The sequence below is a fragment of the Loxodonta africana genome, chromosome X (genome assembly GCF_030014295.1).
Source record: "Loxodonta africana isolate mLoxAfr1 chromosome X, mLoxAfr1.hap2, whole genome shotgun sequence".
NCBI classification, from domain to species: Eukaryota; Metazoa; Chordata; class Mammalia; order Proboscidea; family Elephantidae; genus Loxodonta; species Loxodonta africana.
The window spans coordinates 116,537,612-116,558,546 of record NC_087369.1 but is presented as its reverse complement, the minus strand read 5'-3'; the positions used below and the strand labels follow the sequence as shown (position 1 = coordinate 116,558,546).

General features: G+C 36.3%; 1 protein-coding gene across 10 annotated transcripts in view; it reads right to left on the bottom strand.

Annotated features, from left to right (window-relative positions):
• Positions 1-20,935, bottom strand: part of DIAPH2 (diaphanous related formin 2) — a 940,735-nt gene that overhangs the window by 344,574 nt on the left and 575,226 nt on the right. For all 10 annotated transcript variants that reach the window (XM_064277942.1, XM_064277941.1, XM_064277943.1 and 7 more), the window contains one exon: positions 5,910-6,034. In XM_064277942.1, coding sequence (XP_064134012.1) covers positions 5,910-6,034 — 125 coding nt within the window. The remainder of the gene's footprint in view (positions 1-5,909; positions 6,035-20,935) is intronic.

Below are 20,935 nucleotides of genomic sequence, written 5' to 3'. Positions count from 1 at the left end.
ATAGTCAAACCAGCAAGTACAATCATCAAAGTATTAAAGTGTTATGAGAACACAGGGGACAGGGAAATTAATTTTGACTGCTATTATTAGGGAAGGCTTTCTGGGGGAAATGGAATGAGCATCTAATTTTAAAATTAGTTTATAATTCTTTCAAAAAGAAATATTTTCTCCATTTGAGGGAGACTGGAAAGGAAGCAATAAAATCATTTCATAATGAAAAAATGTGAAATTCATCTCAGATTTATCAAGCTTTATGATCTTAGAAGCAGCACAATTCAATGGTTGGGAACATGAATTATGGCCCTTAAAACTACTGTACTTACTACACGCATGATCTCATACATATGGATAAACCTCTGCAACCTCAAAAACCAAACCAAACCCGATGCCATCGAGTCGATTCCAACTCATAGCGACCCTACAGGACAGACTAGAACTACCCCATAGAGTTTCCAAGAAGCACCTGGCGGACTTAACCACTATGTCACCAGGGTTTTGTCTCCAATTTCAGTTTTCTTATATTTAAAATGGAGTAATAATAGCACTACCTGATAGGATTGCTTTGGGGATCACTTGAAAGATCTTAAGAGAATACACACACACCACTTACCATTGAGTCGATTCTCACTCATGACAAACCCATGTGTGTCAGGGTAGACCTGTGCTCCACAGGGATTTCCATGGCTGATTTATCAGAAGTAAATCAGCAGTGGCTCCATTGGAGAACAGATTTGGTGATCTGCTGCCATAAAGATTACAGCCTAGGAAACCCTATGAGGCAGTTCTACTCTGTCATATTAGGTGGCTACAGGTCAGAATCGAATTGACAGCACCTAACAACAACAACAACCGTTTTTCAAAAACAGTTTGCTTTTCAACGAACGCATTATCTCCATTATTGGCCATCCTTTTTGGATCTTGTACCCTCCATCCTTGAGTAATTACATAATTTTTTTTTTGCTTTGAACTTCTTAATTTTCAAAGTTTGAGACCAGTAGGCAATTGAGGATGAAAAGAGAGTCAGATGTGGTGAACGTGCCACCAGTCTACATAAAGTCCTCGATTTTTCTTCAGGAGCCAGAAAATATCCTGGATTACTTCGTTCATGAAAAAAAAAAAAAGTTTTACTCGATTTTTTTTCCTCAATTTTATTTGACATTTACTTTAAAAAATGTGGACTTTATCCCTCTAAAACCTGTTACTGGCAAGTTCTTAAAGGTGATTTAATGTTACCTGTGGTTGAATAATTCTTTTTTAATCTATTTAAAAATCATTCTATCAATAAAGAATAGTGGAATAAAACATTAACATAATTTCAGTGTAGTGGAGATCCCAAATCTGTTTTGAATCGTCTGGAAAGGAAAATGTGCTTTCTCAGTAACTTGATTTCTAACCACTTCAAATGACTTTCCCTCATACTAGGAGGAAATCCCATGTGTTGATAGTTGACAGGGTGTTAATGTCATTAACATTCTGTCAGCACTTCTTGTCAATGTGTTAATGGTGCCCCTGCTGCTCAGTCACTCCCTGTCCTCCAGTTGCTAAAATGATTTAGCCAGCAGTCAATCAACGAGCTAAGCTGATTCCTGGCATCAAACAGCCCTTCCATTGACAAAATCTATGTGAGTAAATGTGGAAAGAAATTTGTAAACAGGATGGAAGCAGTAAGGTCAACATTGTGGTTAATGCGCTTTTTAGACAGTTTAAGATGTTAAGAATGGGCCACAACACAATTTAAAAATCTGAGAAGCCCTCTTTTAAGAATAGTCTTTTTTCCTGTTGCAAAAAGCAAGGAGCAGAAACTCACAGTGATGTTTTGATGAAAAAAAAGAAAAACACTTTTGCTGCCACACTACTGATCAAGACAGAAAACTGCAGAGCCAGGAGTGCCCAAGTCAAAGAGAATAAGTCTAACGATTGGCAAGCAGTCCGTTCACAATGCTTCCTTTTAGCTCTCTTAAGAATGGGCTATTTTTTCAAAACTGGGAAACTGGAGGTGATTCTGAATTTCATCCCACCTATTCAAATACACGTCAAACACAGAAACAGACTACATAATTCCCAGTAATCTTGAAAGATAAAAAAGAGGTGGCCTCAAATGAAGGAATGAAGAATGGGACTATAACAAGTGAATGTATGGGTTGTTGAACTTACCCTGATACAACTCTAGTTCACTACAATGACACAGGAAAAACTGTGGTCAATTCTATCATCAGATATGGAAAATACTCCTCATTTAACAAATGGGAAAATTTTTTAATAAGCTCAGGTATATAAAATTAGGCAATGCTTGACATAGTGAACATTCAATAAATGAGAGAAAATATTACCATATTATTATTTACTATAAACTAATTTCAATTAATTGTACAACTAATTGAACTAAAACATCCAATACTATTATGGTGAACATATCAGCATGAAAAATACTAAGAGCTCTCTTTAAAAAAAAAATCTAGATAACTGCAATAATTTCCCCACAAGGTTATTTAGATTTCTGAATGATGTGCTTTTCAAAATATGTAGTGCTGTTATGCACATTATACACCATCGTCTTTGATCCTACAGCCTCCCTCCTGATTCATGAGAGAATATCCCCCATTTCTCTCTCTCATAAAAAAATCATAGTCTGTTAAAATTAGTTTTTCTTGCTTCACTCTTTTCATCTATTTTTTCTTAGTCTGGAACAAGCAGCCAATTTTGGGTAGAGAGGCAGACAGGGGTGATGAGCTTCCATCTAGAGCCACTGACTAGTACTTCAGGAAGCAGGAAAGAACCAGGGGGCAACTCCTTTCATGAGAGATTTTGCTCTTTTTTTTTTTTTGGTCAATATTTTGACATTTACATTAAAAGGTGTGGATCATCTCTTCTAAAAATGATTATATTTTACAAGCATGCTCTAAAATATGATTCGTTGTTACTCAGATCCCTGAGAAGACTTATACAAAGAAAAATTTTATAACTCTAAACAAAGATTACCATTATTTGATAATATCCTTTTCAAACTGCTAAGTAGAAATATGGGCTTGGACTAGCTGTAATATCCTGTGAATAAACACATTTACTGAGTGCCCACACTGTGCTAGGTGGTGGGCACTGTAATGGGCATGTTGTTGCTGTTGTTAGGTGCCATTGAGTCAGTTCTGACTCATAGCAACCCTATGTACAACAGAATGAAACACTGCCTTGTCCTGTGCAATCCTCACAATCAGGCAATCAGGGTTTGCTTGTTACCACTGCAATAGGCATAAGTAATGAACAAACCAGACATGGCTTCCACTATTGGGAAAGAAAGAAAGAGTGTGTAGATGTTAAGACTGTAAGAATTTTGAGGTCAAGTTTTCTATCATGTGCACTGTTGTATTTCTAAGCCGTGACAATGCCTAGCACATTTTAAGTGTTTAACCTATATCATTAAAGTGTAAGGACGAATATAGGATGCTATGTGAGTTAGCCCATTCTGGCGATTTGGTGGAGATTCAATCTGCACGTTTATTTCTTTGGCCATCATGGCATTGGTGCTAAACCCTGGTGGCGTTGTGGTTAAGAGCTATGGCTGTTAGCCAAAAGGTTGGCAGTTTGAACCAACGAGGTGCTCCTTGGAAACCTTATGGGGCAGTTCTACTCTGTCCCACAGGGTTGCTATGAGTCGGAATTCACTCGACGGCAACAGGTATAGCACCACTGCTGTTCTCAATGTCCAGGCACGTGGCAGTACTATTTAGTTTTTCAACTCACAGTCCTTATAGAGAGATTATTGTTTAAGTAGGTGAGGTTACCATAGTTTAAAAGGAGGCTACTTCTGTATTTATGTCTTTAGTTATTGAATTTAAAGGGCCAGTAACCTAAAGCAAAACAATTCATTGGCAGGGGACAGAAACATTGGAAAGATCATCCAGTACAAAGAATTCTATACTAGAAATAGAATGGTGGTTCTAATTTTAAAACAGGATTATTTTATTTCAATTATTCCACAATTAAATATTCTTCACTCTTGGAATTACCAGACAAGTAGAAAACTATTAAGTAGGCACCTGAATTCACGTAACGTATATACATATGATGATGATGCATTTTGTCTTTTCCCAAAATAATGAAATTTTCAATAGCTGCCCATGATCTCTTCCAAAGCAAGATAATTTTGGGAAATGTTTTATCACTATAATTCATTAATTTGTAGTTTGTAGCCAATTCAACTAAATATTCTAACTTTTTTCCCATGAAATAAACTGTATATTTTGTTTTCTTTTAAATTATGATATGCAAAGTAAGAGCCCCATACATTTTAATATACTTTTCAGTCCCCTTGTGGACAAACAGTCACACGTTAGTGCCACTTAAATGAAGAATAACCATTCATCTGTAAAATACAGATACAGAAGGCTCTGGATTTTCATTTTAAAGTGCCTTAATTACAAGCATAAAGAGAGAAATAAAATAAGGAGTCCAGGCCAAGTTCATGAGAGTTTGAAATTACTTTTCTTTTTCTAAATGAGCAACAAAGATTCCTCAATGTTACAAGCTGCTATGTGGCTATGTGCCAATGGAAGAAGAAAATGTTAAAAAGAAGAAGAGCATCAGGGATTTAATTCAAGTATATGAGGCAAGAACCAAAATCTAAAGGTGAAAGATGTAGGTGGTGTTTCCTACCACAAGGCAATACAACACATTTTAAAGAAAAAATCTAACAAACAATAAAGTGAAACTTTCACATTAAGTATCCCAGCGTGGGCAGTCATGCAAGCCAAGGCTGTTTTTTAGGATTCCCTAACTCCAATCACCCTCAAATTTGTGTTTCTAATATTTATATTTATGAAAGTACTCAGCATTGCTAAAGGAATACACGAAACAGTGCTAATTCATGAACCAAAACACTGAGTGAAAAAATTCAATTTTACATAATTTCAATTTTACATAATTGTAAAAACTGCCATTCTCAAGTAATTGCAGTTCAGTTGCAAGTCTTCCAAGTTTGGCCAGGAAAGAAAGCATCAAAGAAGAAAAAGGCTACAAGTTTAACCTTGAAACAAGGCGACTGCCATATAGTTGTTGAAGGAATTTCCTTATTATCAGATAAAGAATTTACAGTATTTATTCCCTGTAGAGATATAAAAATGATGAATCAATCTGCACTTCAAGATATTTACTTAAACCTAGCACAGGATGATATGGTCTTAACTTTTGAAAACCAAAACAAAATAAAATCAGCTCTAATGTAGTTTATCTTTAGACAACAGATTTAACATTAAACAATTCAAGCTAAATAGTATTTCTCAAGTTCTCTTTTCAGTTATTTTTGAAATTTATATGAACATACTACATATAAAAAAAGCAATTATATAGCAAGAAATGCTTAACGTTATATAGATATCCACTTCATTTATTTAAATATATCTTCTACTGATCAATTCCTTTACCCATCCATTCATGCATCCATTGATCCTTCACAGTCCGATCAGTCTATTGATATTAGTCATGCCCCGATTACCCTTGCAGATACATGTATGCCCTGGAGAACTGCATGCATATAAAAGGAGAAAACAAATCAGATCAGGAACATTTTCTGTTGATCATTGGCTTTAAGCATTTGGTTACATAAGAAGGTTCTTCGTTATGTTTTACTTCAAATCAAGCCTCATACGGCTTACCTTGCATGTCTTGTTGATCTGCAAATGAAATTATTATTTGAGAAATGGTATTTTTCCTTATATAATTGCCCTTTGCCTACTCTACCTAGTTGAAAATATCATGAAATAAAATATACGCTGCTAATATAAAATGGCACATGTGCAAGTATGTCCAGGTGGTGTGGCTAGACTGGTAAGTCTAGAACTAACCACAGACTTAGCAAATTAATTAATTAATAGACACTATCAAAAATGCTAAACGCTTAAATAAGTAAAGGATATTGTCATCTTTTCCACAAACTTATCATGTTGATTTTCTGCTTCGGGGAAATTCTTGATGTCACGTTCCAGGTGAATGATTTGTTGTTCCATTCCTGCGAGGTTGCTCTTCAGAATTTGAGCTGAAACTAAAGAAAAAATGTGTAAAACATTAACAATATTTAACAAGTGTTCCACAAACAACCAAAAGAAAACAATATCAGCTACAGTTATTTTTATCTTTCTTTTTTTTTAATGTGCAGAAGAGTTTCATGAAGTCAAATCACGTTTTTCTAAATTACTGCTCATAAAATTTCTACTCTCCCCGAAATAAGTGAAAATGTGTAATATAATATACCAAATCATCACGTTTAATATGGGAATGTCACCATTTTCCTCAGCCATTAGTTCAAATGAATCCATTTCTATCTAAATTTATTGATGGAAATCCTAATATTTCATTCTTTAAAATCTAATTTGAAGATTAAAGAGAAACTAAGGTTCAAAGGGATCTTATTAATGCATGTTCTCGGTTATATAAATGACTTAAGGTTAAATTATATAAAAACTGATCAAATATTTTTCTTTTATTGAAATATCCTGATGTTTATAAACCAACATCTATGGTAAAAGTTCCTCTCTTTAGTTCTTTTCATATACATAGAGGTGTGAAAAATAACTGTTGATACATAAAGAGAATTTAGAGTAAACCCCAGCAAACACATACGCATATATATACACCAAAAAGTTTCAACATGCCCTTAAGCACTATTATTACTTGCTTTAATTACCCCTGACTTTCTCTTCCCTTCGCATTGACAACCAATAATTTAAGTGTTGTATTCAAAATGCTCCTAAATACATGTCCACATTCCAGATCTCTCCTGATGCCTTTTTACTAGAGATATGTACTTTTTAACTTATAACTATTTTATGGATACTCTATTAATGCATGTCTGCCAATCATCTATAAAGTCAGTTCTATCAATATTAACAGAATTCAGGGAAGGGGCTTCTTGCTGAAAAAGGACAAAACGGGACAAAGTAAGTGTTACAATTTGATAGGTAGTCCATGACATTGTTTTTTAAATCCAGGCCTCTCGAATATAACAGGACTTTTCCTTAAAGGACTCTGTAACAGAAATAGACTAAAACAACTCTTTTTTAAAAGGAAATTCTGTCTCATTCAGAGACATATAAGTATTACAGTGAAAAATTCAAGAGACTGACAAAATCAACCCCCCAGCAAAAATTCAGCCAAAATATTCTAATACAAATTCCTCACACTGACACGCACACCTTCATAATCTGGTGAGAAGAAACCACCTTAAATATACATGGAAGCTCAAGAGACTAAAAATCAAACAGCAACACTAAAGACAATTTTTTTCCTATGCATCTGTCAGTTCAAATAGCTCTGTCTAATTTAGTTCCATTTATTTAGATCGGACAAGCTTGGAAATCATTCTTTACTGGAGAAATCTAAGACAGCTTTGTCTTGCCAAAAATGTCCTAATGCCTTGGCAATCATGCTTGGTTTATTTAAAGGATGAGTTTGCTGTGGAGGAAACCATTTTCTTTGATTTTAAACTGAATTTCTTTCACTTGGGTTTTTCCTGTATAGTCTACCTAATTAGTCCAAAGATTTCTACATTCCCATTTCCTTGATGGAAAAACTGAAGACATGAAATAGATCATTAAGTAATTTAGGTTACAGGAAGAAATAAACTCACAATAATATTCTGCAATAAAAAAAAATATGTCCCAAGAGCAGGTTTAGATCACAACAGTAAGTATTCTAGTAAAAGCAATAGTAATTCATCACACCAACGTTCGTTGCAGCACTATTCATAGTAGCCAAATGGTGGAAACAGTGAAAATGTCTATCAACATATGAATCAATAAACAAAATGTGGTATATTCATATAATGGAATATTACACAGCCATAAAGAAATGAAGTCCTGACACATGCCACAACATGCATGATCCTTGAGAACATTACACTCAGTAAAGAAAGTCGATCACAAAAGGACAACTACTGTATGATTCCACTTATATGAAAGAACTAGAATATATAAGTGTACAGAGACCAAAGCTTATTAGTGGTTACCAGGGGTGGAGCAGCAGGCAGGGAAAAAGAGGAACCCAAATGCCTAGGGAACACTGAACTTCTGGTAAGACTGATACAAAAATGTAGAAACTGATAATGGTAATGACTGAACAATATAATAAGTAAACCTAACGTCACTGAATTCCACATGTGAAGAATGCTGAAACGGTAAACAATTTGTTACATATGTATTGACCACCGTAATAATACTAATAATAAAAAGCTATGGTGATAATGATGACTTCATCTTCTGATTATTCAATACAGAAATGTATTGCACACAAAAGCCTAGATACCTCAAATAACAAGATGTACTATTTTTTAACTCGGTGAATTTTCTTTTTTCTCTAAAAGTGAATTCTGAATAAAACAATGTTTCACAGACATCTGCCATTCTCCCCAATTTCACACAGTAAATCCTTTGCCTTTAAGAATCCCACCGCATTGCTAAATTCACTACGATTTTATAGAAACCTTTTGTTTGTTTAAGCAATCTTCCATATATCACCTTCTGCTCTGAATGAGAATTATTTTTGTCTCATGTACATAAATACACAGAGTTTCCTCTATAAAACGTCAAGCTACTTAATGGTAAGATCCTTACCTAATTCTTTGCATTTCTCTCAGTACTTGTCACAGAGCTTTACTCATGGCTGAACCATGGTGGTGCAGTGGTTAAGTGCCTGGCTGCTAACTGAAAGGTCAGCAGTTCGAACCCGCGAGCTGCTCCATGGCAGAAAGATGCGGTAGTTTGCTTCCATAAACATTTACAGCCTTGGAAACCATATACGGCAGTTCTACTCTGTCCTATGAGTTGGAATCAACACAACAGCAATGGATTTTCACATGGTACTCAATGTTTTTTGAATGAATATGAATGCTTCAAGAAGTTTTGGTTCACATTTAAATTAATGTCAATTCCTGCAAATGCATATGCATGTAGCGGTTTAAATATAATCATTATGGTTGAAACGTACCATCTCAATTATTATGTGCAATATACCTAGTAATATATATGGGAAGGAGGGTTGTAGGAGATTCCTAGACAAAAAGGAAACTGAAGAAATTGCATAAGAAAAAGGATACTTTTCCTTATTAAGCTCCTCTACTCTTCCCATCTAATGAATTAATAATATTATGCCTGAATAAAAGAGAATAAAATATGAGCTGTTTCCAAGGATTCTAGTTTACATGCAAATTTATGGCTGTATTAAGCAAACAATATCATTATATAAAATGAATAACATTAAATTGGAAGAGCTATCTATGTTACCTTACAAGGGACATAACAGGCGATTAGCATCAGCCTCTGAAATCTGAAAAACTCAGGTTGCACAGTATCATAGTCTAAACAAAAAAACAAACCCGTTTCCATCAAGTCGATTCCAAATCGTAGCGACCCTATAGAACAGAGTAGAACTGCCCCATAGAGCTTCCAAGGAGCGCCTGGTGGATTTGAACTGCCGACCTATTGGTGAGCAACCACAGCACTGAACTACTACGCCACCTGGGTTTCCTATCATAGTCTAGGTTCCCAGAAAACAGAGCCTAAGACAAAGATTACATGGTAAGGCCCTATTGGCGTTGAGGGTGAGGCCTAATTCCAAGGAAACAAGCATGAAGGAATGGGGAAGAGAGAAAAAAAGCAAGCAAATACAAGAGAGTTAAGTTACTGAACTGCCACAGCTTTACAAAAAATACAGCTCGTTGCTTAGTCTCTCAGGTTGTCTCCATCACTGCTAACTTCATAAGCATGCCATATGTGCGGTTACACGGGGCCCAATGCTTAAAAGGGTCTTGTGCTTTGTTTAATGCATTATTCAAACTCTTACTAATTCTTGAACAAGGAGGCCCACAATTTCATTTTGCACTGGGCCTTGCAAATTATCTAGCTGGTCCTGGTTTCCAAAGAAACCAAATGAAACAACTGTAACTTGGAACACGTGATTGGAGGTGGTGAGCAATTCACCTACTGGCCCTTTCCATTTTCTGTTCTCTCATTGGTGAAATTCTACTTCAAGGGCTATGTCTTAGTTATCTAGTGCTACTATAACAGAAATACCACAGGTGGATGACTTTGACTAGGAGAAATTTATTCTCTCACAGTCTAGGGTCTAGAAGTCCAAATTCAGGGTGCCAGCTCCAGGGAAAGGCTTCTTCTGTCTCTGCTGGCTCTGGGAAAAGGTTCTCGCTATCAATCTTCCTCTGGCCTAGGAGCTTCACAGCACAGGTATCACGGGTCCAAATGATGTGCTTCCCCCTGGTTCATCATTCTTGGTGGTATTAGGTACCCCTCCTCTCCGCTCACTTCTCTCTTTATATCTCAAAAGAGATTGAATCAACATAAAACCTAATCCTGTAGATTGAGTCCTGCCTTATTAACATACCCACGAAAAACCCACAGCCTTTGAGTCGATTCTGACTTATAGTGACCCCGTAGGGTTTCCGAGGCTATAATCTCAATGCAACCAGACTGCCACATCTTGTCTCGAGGAGCCTCTGGGTGGTTTTGATCACTTTAACCACTGAGCCTAACAGGACTCCTTCCTTATTAACATAACTGCCTCTAATCCTGCCTCATTGACATCATAGAGGTAGGATTTACAACACATAGGAAAATCACATCAGATGACAAAATAGTGGACAACCAAACAATATTGGGAATCATGGCCTAGCTGAATTTATACACATTTTTTGGGGACACAATTCAATGCATAATAGGGTCTTAAATTCTCACTCTGGCTGGAAAGCAAGACAACTAAGTGGACTGGGCCTGGAGGTGAAGTGTGGCACAGAAGGGGTGCCCAATGAATTTGGGGTGGTGGATAAACTAGATCAAAATATTCACTGCATCCTAAGGGACTTATTTAATTTTGACAGTTTACATAATCCATTTTTTTTGTTTATTTACAGTCACAATCAGCTTACTTGAATTCTTACCCTTCAGTCTTTATTTTGCCTTGTAGCAATCCTGATCAAGTCAACCTATTTTATAGGAAAGGTATCAATCATATCGTCTTAATCTGCCAGGATACAAACACCCAATTGCATCAACTAGTCCTCCTGTGATACAAGGGTTAGTCATTACTTGAGCTCTTAAGTAATAACTGATACTTAATAAGGAGCTCTGGTGGCACAGTGGTTAAAGCTATCAACTGCTAACCCAAAGGTTGGCGGTTCAAAACCACAAGCAACTCCATGGGAGAAAGATCGGGCAGTCTGCTTGCATGGAGATTTACATTCTTGGAAACCTCACAGGTTCACTACGAGCTGGAATCAAATCGATGCCAACAGGGTTTTTTTAGTATCCTGAGGAGTTTTATGTATTAACACAATTTAACCGTCACAAAAACGGTACGAGGTATGCCCTACTCTGACGCACGGGTATGATATGAGCAAACTGATTACTTCTCCGGAAATTGTAAATGTAAAGCAGTATCCCTAATACCTGGAAGGCTAGCATCTTGAAATAAAATCTGTATTCTTTATCACTCTTTGACACAAGGGCATATTACTCTTATATATAGCTATAACGCTCAGCTGCTAACCAAAAGGACTGTAGGTTGAATCCACCAGTCGCTCTGAAGGAGAAAAGACTTGGCAATCTGCTCCCTTAAAGATTAAAAAAAAACCTGTTGGTGTCAATTCTGACTCATAGCACCCATATAGGACAGAGCAGAACTGTCCCATAGGGTTTCCAGGGCTGTAATCTTTACGGTAGCAGACTGCCACAGCTTTTTCACATGGAGTGGCTGATGGGTCTGAACCACCAACCTTTGGGTTGGTTAGCAACTGAGCACTTAACCATTGTACCACCAGGGCTCCTTCTCCTGTAGGGGTGCAGAGGAGAGTAAGAATGGATTTAGGCATCAGATCAACCTAGGTTCTAATGTCAGCCATCCATACCAATTATTACAGGCCAGTTACATAGCCTTTCTGGGCCTCCACTTCCTGCTTTACAAAATGAAGATAATAATACTTTCTTCAAAAGATATTCATTCCAATTAAATGAGTCAATAAATACAAAATACCTATAATCATACCTTGGAAACCCTGGCGGCATAGTGGTTAAGTGCTACAACTGCTAACCAAGAGGTCGGCAGTTCAAATCTGCCAGGCACTCCTGCTCCTTGGAAACTCTATGCAGCAGTTCTACTCTGTCCTGTAAGGTCGCTATGAGTCGGAATCGACTTAACGGCACTGGGTTTGGTTTTTTGGTTATAATCATACCTGGTACATAATTAAAAAGAAACAAATAAAAAACCGAAACGGTTGCCATCAAGTTGACTCTGACTCACAGCGACCCTACAGGACAGAGTAGAACTGCCCCATAGAGTTTCCAAGGAATGCCTGGTGGATTCAAACTGCAGGCTTTTTGGATAGCAGCTGTGGCTCTTAACCACTATGCCATCAGGGTTTCCTGGTACATAATAGATAATCTATAAACATTAGCTTCAAATTTCATTATTCTCTCCCTACACTCTACCTTCCAACACACAAATCCCTACTGTATACGTGCTACTAAGAATTAAGCAACACTTCAGATGCAATTTGAGCAATAAAAATCAGATATTCCCTATCCCCGACCTCCACTAAGGACTGATTTAATATAGTCTTGGTCTTCTTTCTAACCAAGGGAACTAAACTTAGTGTTTTCTCTTTGTAGATTTTATAGGGTACATGGAGATTTAGGTGTGCCAACTAGTTACAATTACGCTAATGAACAGACAATTTCTAAGCAACATTATCAGGTCCCAACTTTAAAGAATATTTCTGAAAATTAAAACTTGTGCCATATTTCTTTGAACATAGTTAAAAGTTAGTGATTTTCTGGCTTTCTAGACTTATCTAAAAGACCCCTACCCTTCCCCCACCAAAAGAAACCCTGTTGTCTTGGAGTCAATTCCAACTCACAGTGACTCTATAGGGCAGAGTAGGACTGCCCTACAGGGTTTCCAAGGAGTAGTTGGTGGATTCGAACTGCCAACCTGTGGGTTAGCAGCCATAGCTCCTAATGGCTGTGCCACCAGAGATCCAAGAGACTAAAATTAAAAAAAAAAGTGTTGGAAAAGAATTAGCATGTGTATGCCTGCCTGAATACTTGCCTTGGATACTCTTGCTTCAATCATTAAGAGTTGGAAGTCAATATTATGATTATTTAACTAAATAGGTCCCAGTCCATCTTACTTTCAATAGAGGTGTATGAGTGGGGGCAGGTTGATGGAGAGGGAGAGAGGAAGGAGAGGAAGAGGAGAAGGAGAGGGAGAGGGGAGATAGAGGAGGGCAAGGGAGTCTATACAGATTTTTATAGCACAGTTTGTGTGAAGATAGAGTACCTGAAGCTCCAAGAACATTTCAAATACAAGAATGGGTTAGAAATGCTTGTCTCCTGTATAACCTCAGCTTCGGAGTATGTTTTTGTGCCTGTCTTTATATTAGTTTACTAATATAAATTAGAGAGTCTTTAATGACAGTGCAAACATTTTCTATCTGAGCAAATTCCCACTACAGGCATTTTCAATGACTGATTAATTAGTCAGTCTGGTGGCACTTTAATTTTTTTTCTCTCATTTCATTTTTTATATCTGCTACAGAATTACTAAATCTGAATTATAATCCTAAAAAATGAAATTATAGCTATCAGGTTCTTTATTATAGCTTTCTCCTTATACTCCACCAACCTTTTAAGCTCAGTATACTCTCTTGAGTTATATGTAGGAGAAACTTTCCCCACAAATCCTATTTATCTACTTGCTTCAGTTGAAAAATATTCATATACTTTTTTCCTGGGTTCACGCAAATACACAATAGTAGTGTGATCTTCATTGAAACATTTTAAATGACAGACTGGCTCTAATTCATAGTTTTAAAAATTAAATAATAAAAGAAACATTTTAAGTGGCATTTTGAATGGGAAGACTCTTCACTGACACAGTACATACGAGAACCGATAAGTATTTAAGAAAAATAAATTGCATTATTCTGGGGACATTCTCAAGGCCATGTTCAGGATATGTAATTTTATGTAAATATAAAAGCTTTTCCAGGAACTTAAGGTTTTTTTCTCTGAATTAAGTATTTCTATTAATTTTTATTAATTTTAACCATTGACCAAGTAACAAAGCACTTCTTACCTCTTTGCACTAACAAAGCCCAAGCAAAAATTTACTGTTGTAAGGCTATATGTGGATAGGCCCCAACACGATTATAAGCACACTGTAATTTTTCTTAACTGAATATATTTAGTTGAAGAATTACTATCAGCCAAGTGGCAGAGCATTAAAGTGACTCATCCAGAAAGGAGACAGAAAAAAGAGAAGGAACATTAGAAGCAGCCTGAACACAGTTGTATTCGTTCTCAACTGCATTGATACATGAATAGTCTCATTTTATATGAATGTTGTACATGGAAATGAAGCAAATGTGTTTATACAATAACAACAGCAAAAGCTCATCACCTTGGGCTTCTTTGGCCTTAAAAAAAAAAAAGAAATAGTAAATGGCGGCCAAGTAAGAAATCTCTATAGTGGAAAAAAAAAATCTATTAGAAAATGACCCATTCTTAGGAGAAAAACATGTTAAAAAGTCACCGTAAATGAAAGCACAATTTAACTAGAACTCTTATTAAATAAAATGTTAAGACTATGAGTCCCCAATATGAGTTCAAAAGCATCATCTTTTGTTCCTCTAACATGTGTCCTTAGCAATAAAGTGTGGTTTTTCTACATTGGATTCATATATAACACAGCCTGAACTGATACTGAATCAGAGCAACTTCAATATGAAAACTACATTATATAGTTTAACTGCAAAAACTTCACTAAGCATATTTCAACGTATGGGTTCACACATTTGTACAAGCTCTAAGCCTGAAAACCTCAGTCCAAATGCATTTGTTTAAAATAAAGCCTCGGGGGGGCGGGGGGAAGAAAGAAAACTTACTAACAACTATTGGAAGATACGGTTAACAGATAGCTGGGGTAGAGGAGGAAGAAGTGAGAGTTTCAAACCCTCTAAATAATGATTTCCAATAACAAAAATTCTGTAGCCTGACCAGGGAACCAAGAGCAGTGGACAGTCAAGCTTCCCATAAAGAACTTCAGTCCTTTCGTCTGCTGTCTCCTCTCCAACTGTTATTCTGCCTGTAGCAAAGAGTATGTGTGAATTTTAAAATGGAAGGCTAAAAAACAAACTGCAATCTCCTACTCTTGTTCACAGTCTTAGCTTAAGGCCAGGATTGGAAAGTACATATGCAAGTTGAAGCTTCTATAAAGCAATGCAGGATACAGCATTGTTGCAATACTTTGTTCTCATCATGAAGAATAATTTTTTAAAGCTCATTTGTTTTCCTTGCAATAAATAAAAGATTCAACACACTTCCATTTCTCAAACTGGAATAATTTTAATAGGTCATGTCTTTACTGAGTTGAGGTCATGCTATATTGAATTGTCCTACTCTGGGGATTTTTTGTAAATTCTGGAATGGCATTCTTCTCAATAAAAAAAGCTTATCAGATGCTGATAAATCCTTTATAACAATTCTATACTAACGCCTTCACTTGTCAAATATATATAATGCATTCTTCTTTCTCCTTGGAATTAGAATCATAGTGGTAAAAGGGAACCTTGTCAAAGGAGGCTACTGAACATTACAATACCAAACCACAAACCAAACTCCTTGCCTTCCATTACTGTTTTGGCTCACAGCAACCCTATAGGACAGAGCAGAACTGCCCCATAGAGTTTCCAAGGAGTGCCTGGAGGATTCAAACTGCTGACCTTTTGGTTAGCAGCCGTAGCTCTGAACCACTATGCTACCAGGGTTTCCGAATATTACAATAGAAGGGCTTAAAATAAAATACATAAATTATGGAAAAATTTTAAGGGCTATGGAAAATGCAAACTTGTTAACTAAGGCTAGAACGAAAAAAAATTCTAGTTGAAGAAACCTGAAATTACAAGCTTGAGCATATGTTTGTACGAGTGTGTGATTAGTTTTAAATAATAATTGAGTAAATATTATTGAAAAATTCCAAAGATAAAATATGTAAAACCAAACCCATCGCCATCAACTGGAGTCTGACTCATAGTGACCCTACGGGAGAGAGAAAAACTGCCCCGTAGGGTTTCCATGGGTGTAAGTTCTTACAGAAGTGGACTGCCACATCTTTCTCCCACAGAGTGTCTGGTGGGTCTCAACTGCCAACCTTCTGGTTAGCAGCTGAGTGTTTAACCACTGCACAATAACAACTCCTTGGTAAAGCATGTAGACAACTTATATTCTGTACTACCAAACAAAGTTCTATAAACTAGATGTGATAGATGAACACTGTTTCACACCAAACAACTATGCATTTTTTGAATCGGCATTTACAAATGCTTTAATCTATACAATCACTTAATGATTATTTTACTAACATGCCCTTACTTCTGTAATATTATAGTCTTAATAAGATGTGAAAAGACCATATGGATTGATAAACCATTTGAATAGAAATCTACTTTCACATATGCTATTTGGCAAGAATTAAATGCATGTAGACAGCATCTTCACAAAGCTCTAATGTTACACTGAAAGAACATTAGCCTTCTTGAGTTTAATTTTTGTGGTTGTGGCAAAATTTTCTAAAAACTGTATTCCTGAGCTCATCAAGGAAATTAATAGAACTATATAATTTGGCATACTTATTCTTGCATTTGGACACCATGGTGGCGTAGTAGTTAAGAGCTATGGCTGTTAACTAAAATTTTGGTCAGCAGTTCAAATCTGCCAGGTGCTCCTTGGAAACCTACACTTGTCCTATAGGGTCACTATGAGTCGGAATCGACTCGACGGCAACGAGTATATATTTTTGCATTTGACAGAGTTTTGCCAAGAAAAGTTTAATAATGAAGTCTACAAGTATGTACATACTCAAAGCAATATATTTTCACATGAACTGAATGCAAGTTGTCATAAGTGTTAGTGCTGGGGTCATATAATGTTGAAGTTATTATAGTTTTGCCTGCATTAGCAATTATGCTGCTTGGTAACAGGGTTATAGGTCAAATAAAAGATGCTTGTAAAGGTATATTAAGCGTATGTTTGCACTGTGCTTATTTCCCAACTGAATATGGATACTAACAGAATTACTATATGCTCATGAATAAGGGACTGGCAATACAAACTAATACAACTATAGGAATATAATTCTAATAATTTTCTAAGTTCCTTACCACTGAAATCAGTACATATATAAAGCAGGGCTTGATTAATTACCTGGATATTATCATCTCATAAATCTATTATACCTAATTTTCCCTAATAACCAAAAAATAAATTAATGAAAGCAGATGAGATTTGAGAGGTAGGTAGAGGCTTCTAAGCCATGATAAGGAGTTTAGGTTGCACTCTAAGTGTAGTGGAGGAGGAGGGGTTGTGAAAATTTGCACTTTAAAAAAGATAACTCTGGCTATGTTGACAATGGATGGGGAGGGTCAAGAAAGTAAATGGGGAGACCCTTTAGGAAGCAATTATTGTAGCCCAAACAGGAGACAGTGGCTTGGATTAGGGTCACTAAAGAGATGGTGCCAAGCAGATGTTTTCGCCGTCTATGTTAGACGTAGAGCTGAATGGGCTTGGGGTGGATAAAACATGAAAGGGAAGAAGAGGGCATTGTTAGGAATGATTCCTGGCATTCTGGCATGAACAACAGAAATGGAGAAGCTTGGAAGAGAGATCTGTAGGAAAACATCAATGGTCAGCTTTGGACCTAACAAGTTTCAAATCTATGAACTATACAAGTGGAGATTTCATGTAGGCAGTTGGAATACAGATCCAGACCACTGAAGAAAAGTCTGAGCTGGCCACATAAAATAGGAAGTTTTTAGCATATAGATCCTACTTCAGAATAGTTAAATTCTTTCATTACACTGTTATGATAAAATATCATCTACAGTTAAGTTTTTTGGCTGTATAAATGTAGGTAATATTTCCCGCATTCCTGACTTATTATAAGCATCCGCATTTCTAGATGTTGGTTAAGTAGGGATTTTCTTGTCTAATTCATTCCTATTGTTCCTCTTTACCTGGTTTTTCTGTGAATTACTCTAAACTTTTACAGGTACCATGAATATTTCTATTAAAACTTCCTTTTCAAAAGTTTTGCTATTTCACTTCTGTCCTAGAGTAACTATTCATACTCTGATTAATGTAAAATTGAGAGATTTATTGAAAGAAAAGAGACAGCTCAAACTGGGAACAGAATTAATTCCATGTGGTGGAATCCAGTAATACAATATGGCAACGAAGCAGTGACATTTTATAAGGGGGAAACAAAGGACCTGAAGTATAGTACTTGATTGGTATTTACAAACTTAGACCAGTAAAAGGCATCACTTGATGGGTAATTACAGGCTTAGATCATTGAAAAACATTACTTGACTGGTGGTAGATCATTTTAGGGTGGGACTTCTTGTAATGCGCACTCCTAAGGTGACTGGCTTAAAAGAATATATACAGGTTTCTTAGATTGGTTAAAAAAACCGTGTGGTAATTACAAGGGTATGTGGCAAGGGGGGAAGAGTTACAGTATAGTTATATCATGATTACTGGACATTCCTTCCCTAGAAACAGCATGGCAAATGGCTGTTGCTCGGATAGAAATGGAACTAGCCACAGAAGAGTTGCACTCAAACCTCAAGTTTCAGATTGTCTCAGGTACCTCAAGTTTTAGAATTCCCTTACATACTTCTCTTGAGACAAATGTTGCCAATAATGAACACACAGCTAACTGCATTTGGAGGTGGGATGAGTACGCAAACTAAAAATCTGCAGGCCTTGTAAAGCACGAAGTCCTGAAAAGATCTGCCAGAATTTCCCCTAAAAAGAAGGTGAAACTTGAAAGACCCAATTTTTTTTTTTTTCATTTCACAGTGCACATAATTATCACATTACACTACTACAGAGGGGAAGGGCTTAAGGGTGATTTAGCCAAAACAATGCATGTTTTGTCATTCTATGGTCCCTCTCTCCTACTGGCTCCCAGTTGAGGCATTTAACAGTAAGTTTATCTTCTTCCTGGTTGTAGCTCTACAATCTTTTTACAGGGTATATACATTTCTAGCTTTCAATGTTAGTTGTTTTCCTTTGAACAGTCATTGCAATTAACTCTTCTTTTTACGGCCAACAGCAATACATATGTGTATTTAATCAAAAAGGAACAACATAATTACCACTACTGAGTACACAGAGTTGACGTGTACGCTGCACACATCTGCTTTTGTTCCCCAGTCATTAATTCTGTTGCTGTCCTGAATATGATAAAGTCCTTCTAGAAGCTCTCCTCTTTTCCTTTTTTAAGACTATATCTTTCCATCAACTTCAAACGGTCTATCATCACCTCTCCAGTTAAAAAGTTATATTTGCCACTGTAACCTCTAGCCTTTAGTCTCTAAAACAAAGGTTTAACATGGTGCTTTTATTCAAATTATTTTGCTAACTTGTAAAGGATTCAGGTATCTTTTATGGGGCCCTTTTTTAATGGGTAGGAAAACTCAAATAAGAAATCCGTTCAAATGGTCATTACTTTCAAACTGGGATAATTAGAATTTAACCTTCCTTATATAAGATTATCAATCTCTCACCAAATTCTAAAGCACTTACTATATCAGTATCACATATGGTTGGCTGCTTAAAAGTTGAAGAAATAGATTTTTTTAAGATGTGACCGACCACAGGAAATTCTATGAATGACACTCAACCAGACATCATGCTGGTAATACTGACAAAAAAAATTTAGCACTTGATATCACATACGTTCTTCCAAAACAGTTTTACTAGTAGCTTAAACTTGCCAAACAATATCAAACATATTTTGACATTTTTTCAAAAATGTATTCAATCACAATTAATGTTACTTTAGATGTTTTTTAGATAATATAGTGAAACACACCTAGCGGAGTGCCCAGCACATAGATACTGCTGACTAAATGTCAGTTGAACCCAAATCAGAATCTGAACGAACAATATATTCTCCTAAATAGTCCTCTCAGAAATACACAGCAAAATTAGTAATAGGATCACAAAATCTGGTTCCACAGCATGCCAGAGTTATCTTTTAAAAAACAAAAATCTGATTTTGCCAATACAAGGCTTAAGATCTTTCAGTAATTCCAGTAGTTTGCTAGGGTACAGTAGAAGAAGCACAGTGTTTGGTGTTAGACATACTTATTTTGAATTATTTCTCCACCACTTATTATGTGAACCTGAGCAAGTTACTTAGCTTTTGTAACCTTAGTTTCCTGAGCTGTGAAACACGGAAAGCAGTTCTAACTTCACAAGGTTGTTATGATGATGAATGAAATAATATATACAAAACATGAATTATATAAATTAGAACATTATAAAAAAGATACACGTTAGCTTTTTCCAAGCTCCAGGATGCACAGGAACAAAATGTGCAAGGCCATTCAAGAAAAGACTATCATCTATCTATCTTTGATTGTTATCTCATGCCATTCCTCTAAACTTAATACTCATGAATTGCCATACTGAACACACTCATTAATGTCTCCCTGCCTTGGGTCACATCTCCCATGCCTGAAATATCTTTCTGGTACCTCTGCCCAATCAACTCTCTATGAAGTTTTTCACGACTCTTCTAGACATAGTTAACTCCATTCTCAGTGCTCCAACAGTACGTCTGATTTTTCTAGGACTTTTCACTGCATTCTAATACTTTCTATGGCTACTTTTCCCAAGAGAATTTTAGTTCTCAAAAGCAGAGTAAGGCTTTAAAAAATCTTTCACTCCAACTGCCAAACAATAAAAACCAACACAAAAATTGCCATCAAGTCAATTCCGACTCATAGCAACTCTGTAGTACAGAGTAGAACTATCCCCCTTAGGGTTTCCAAGGCTGTAAATCTTGACAAATGCAGACTGTCACATCTTTCTCC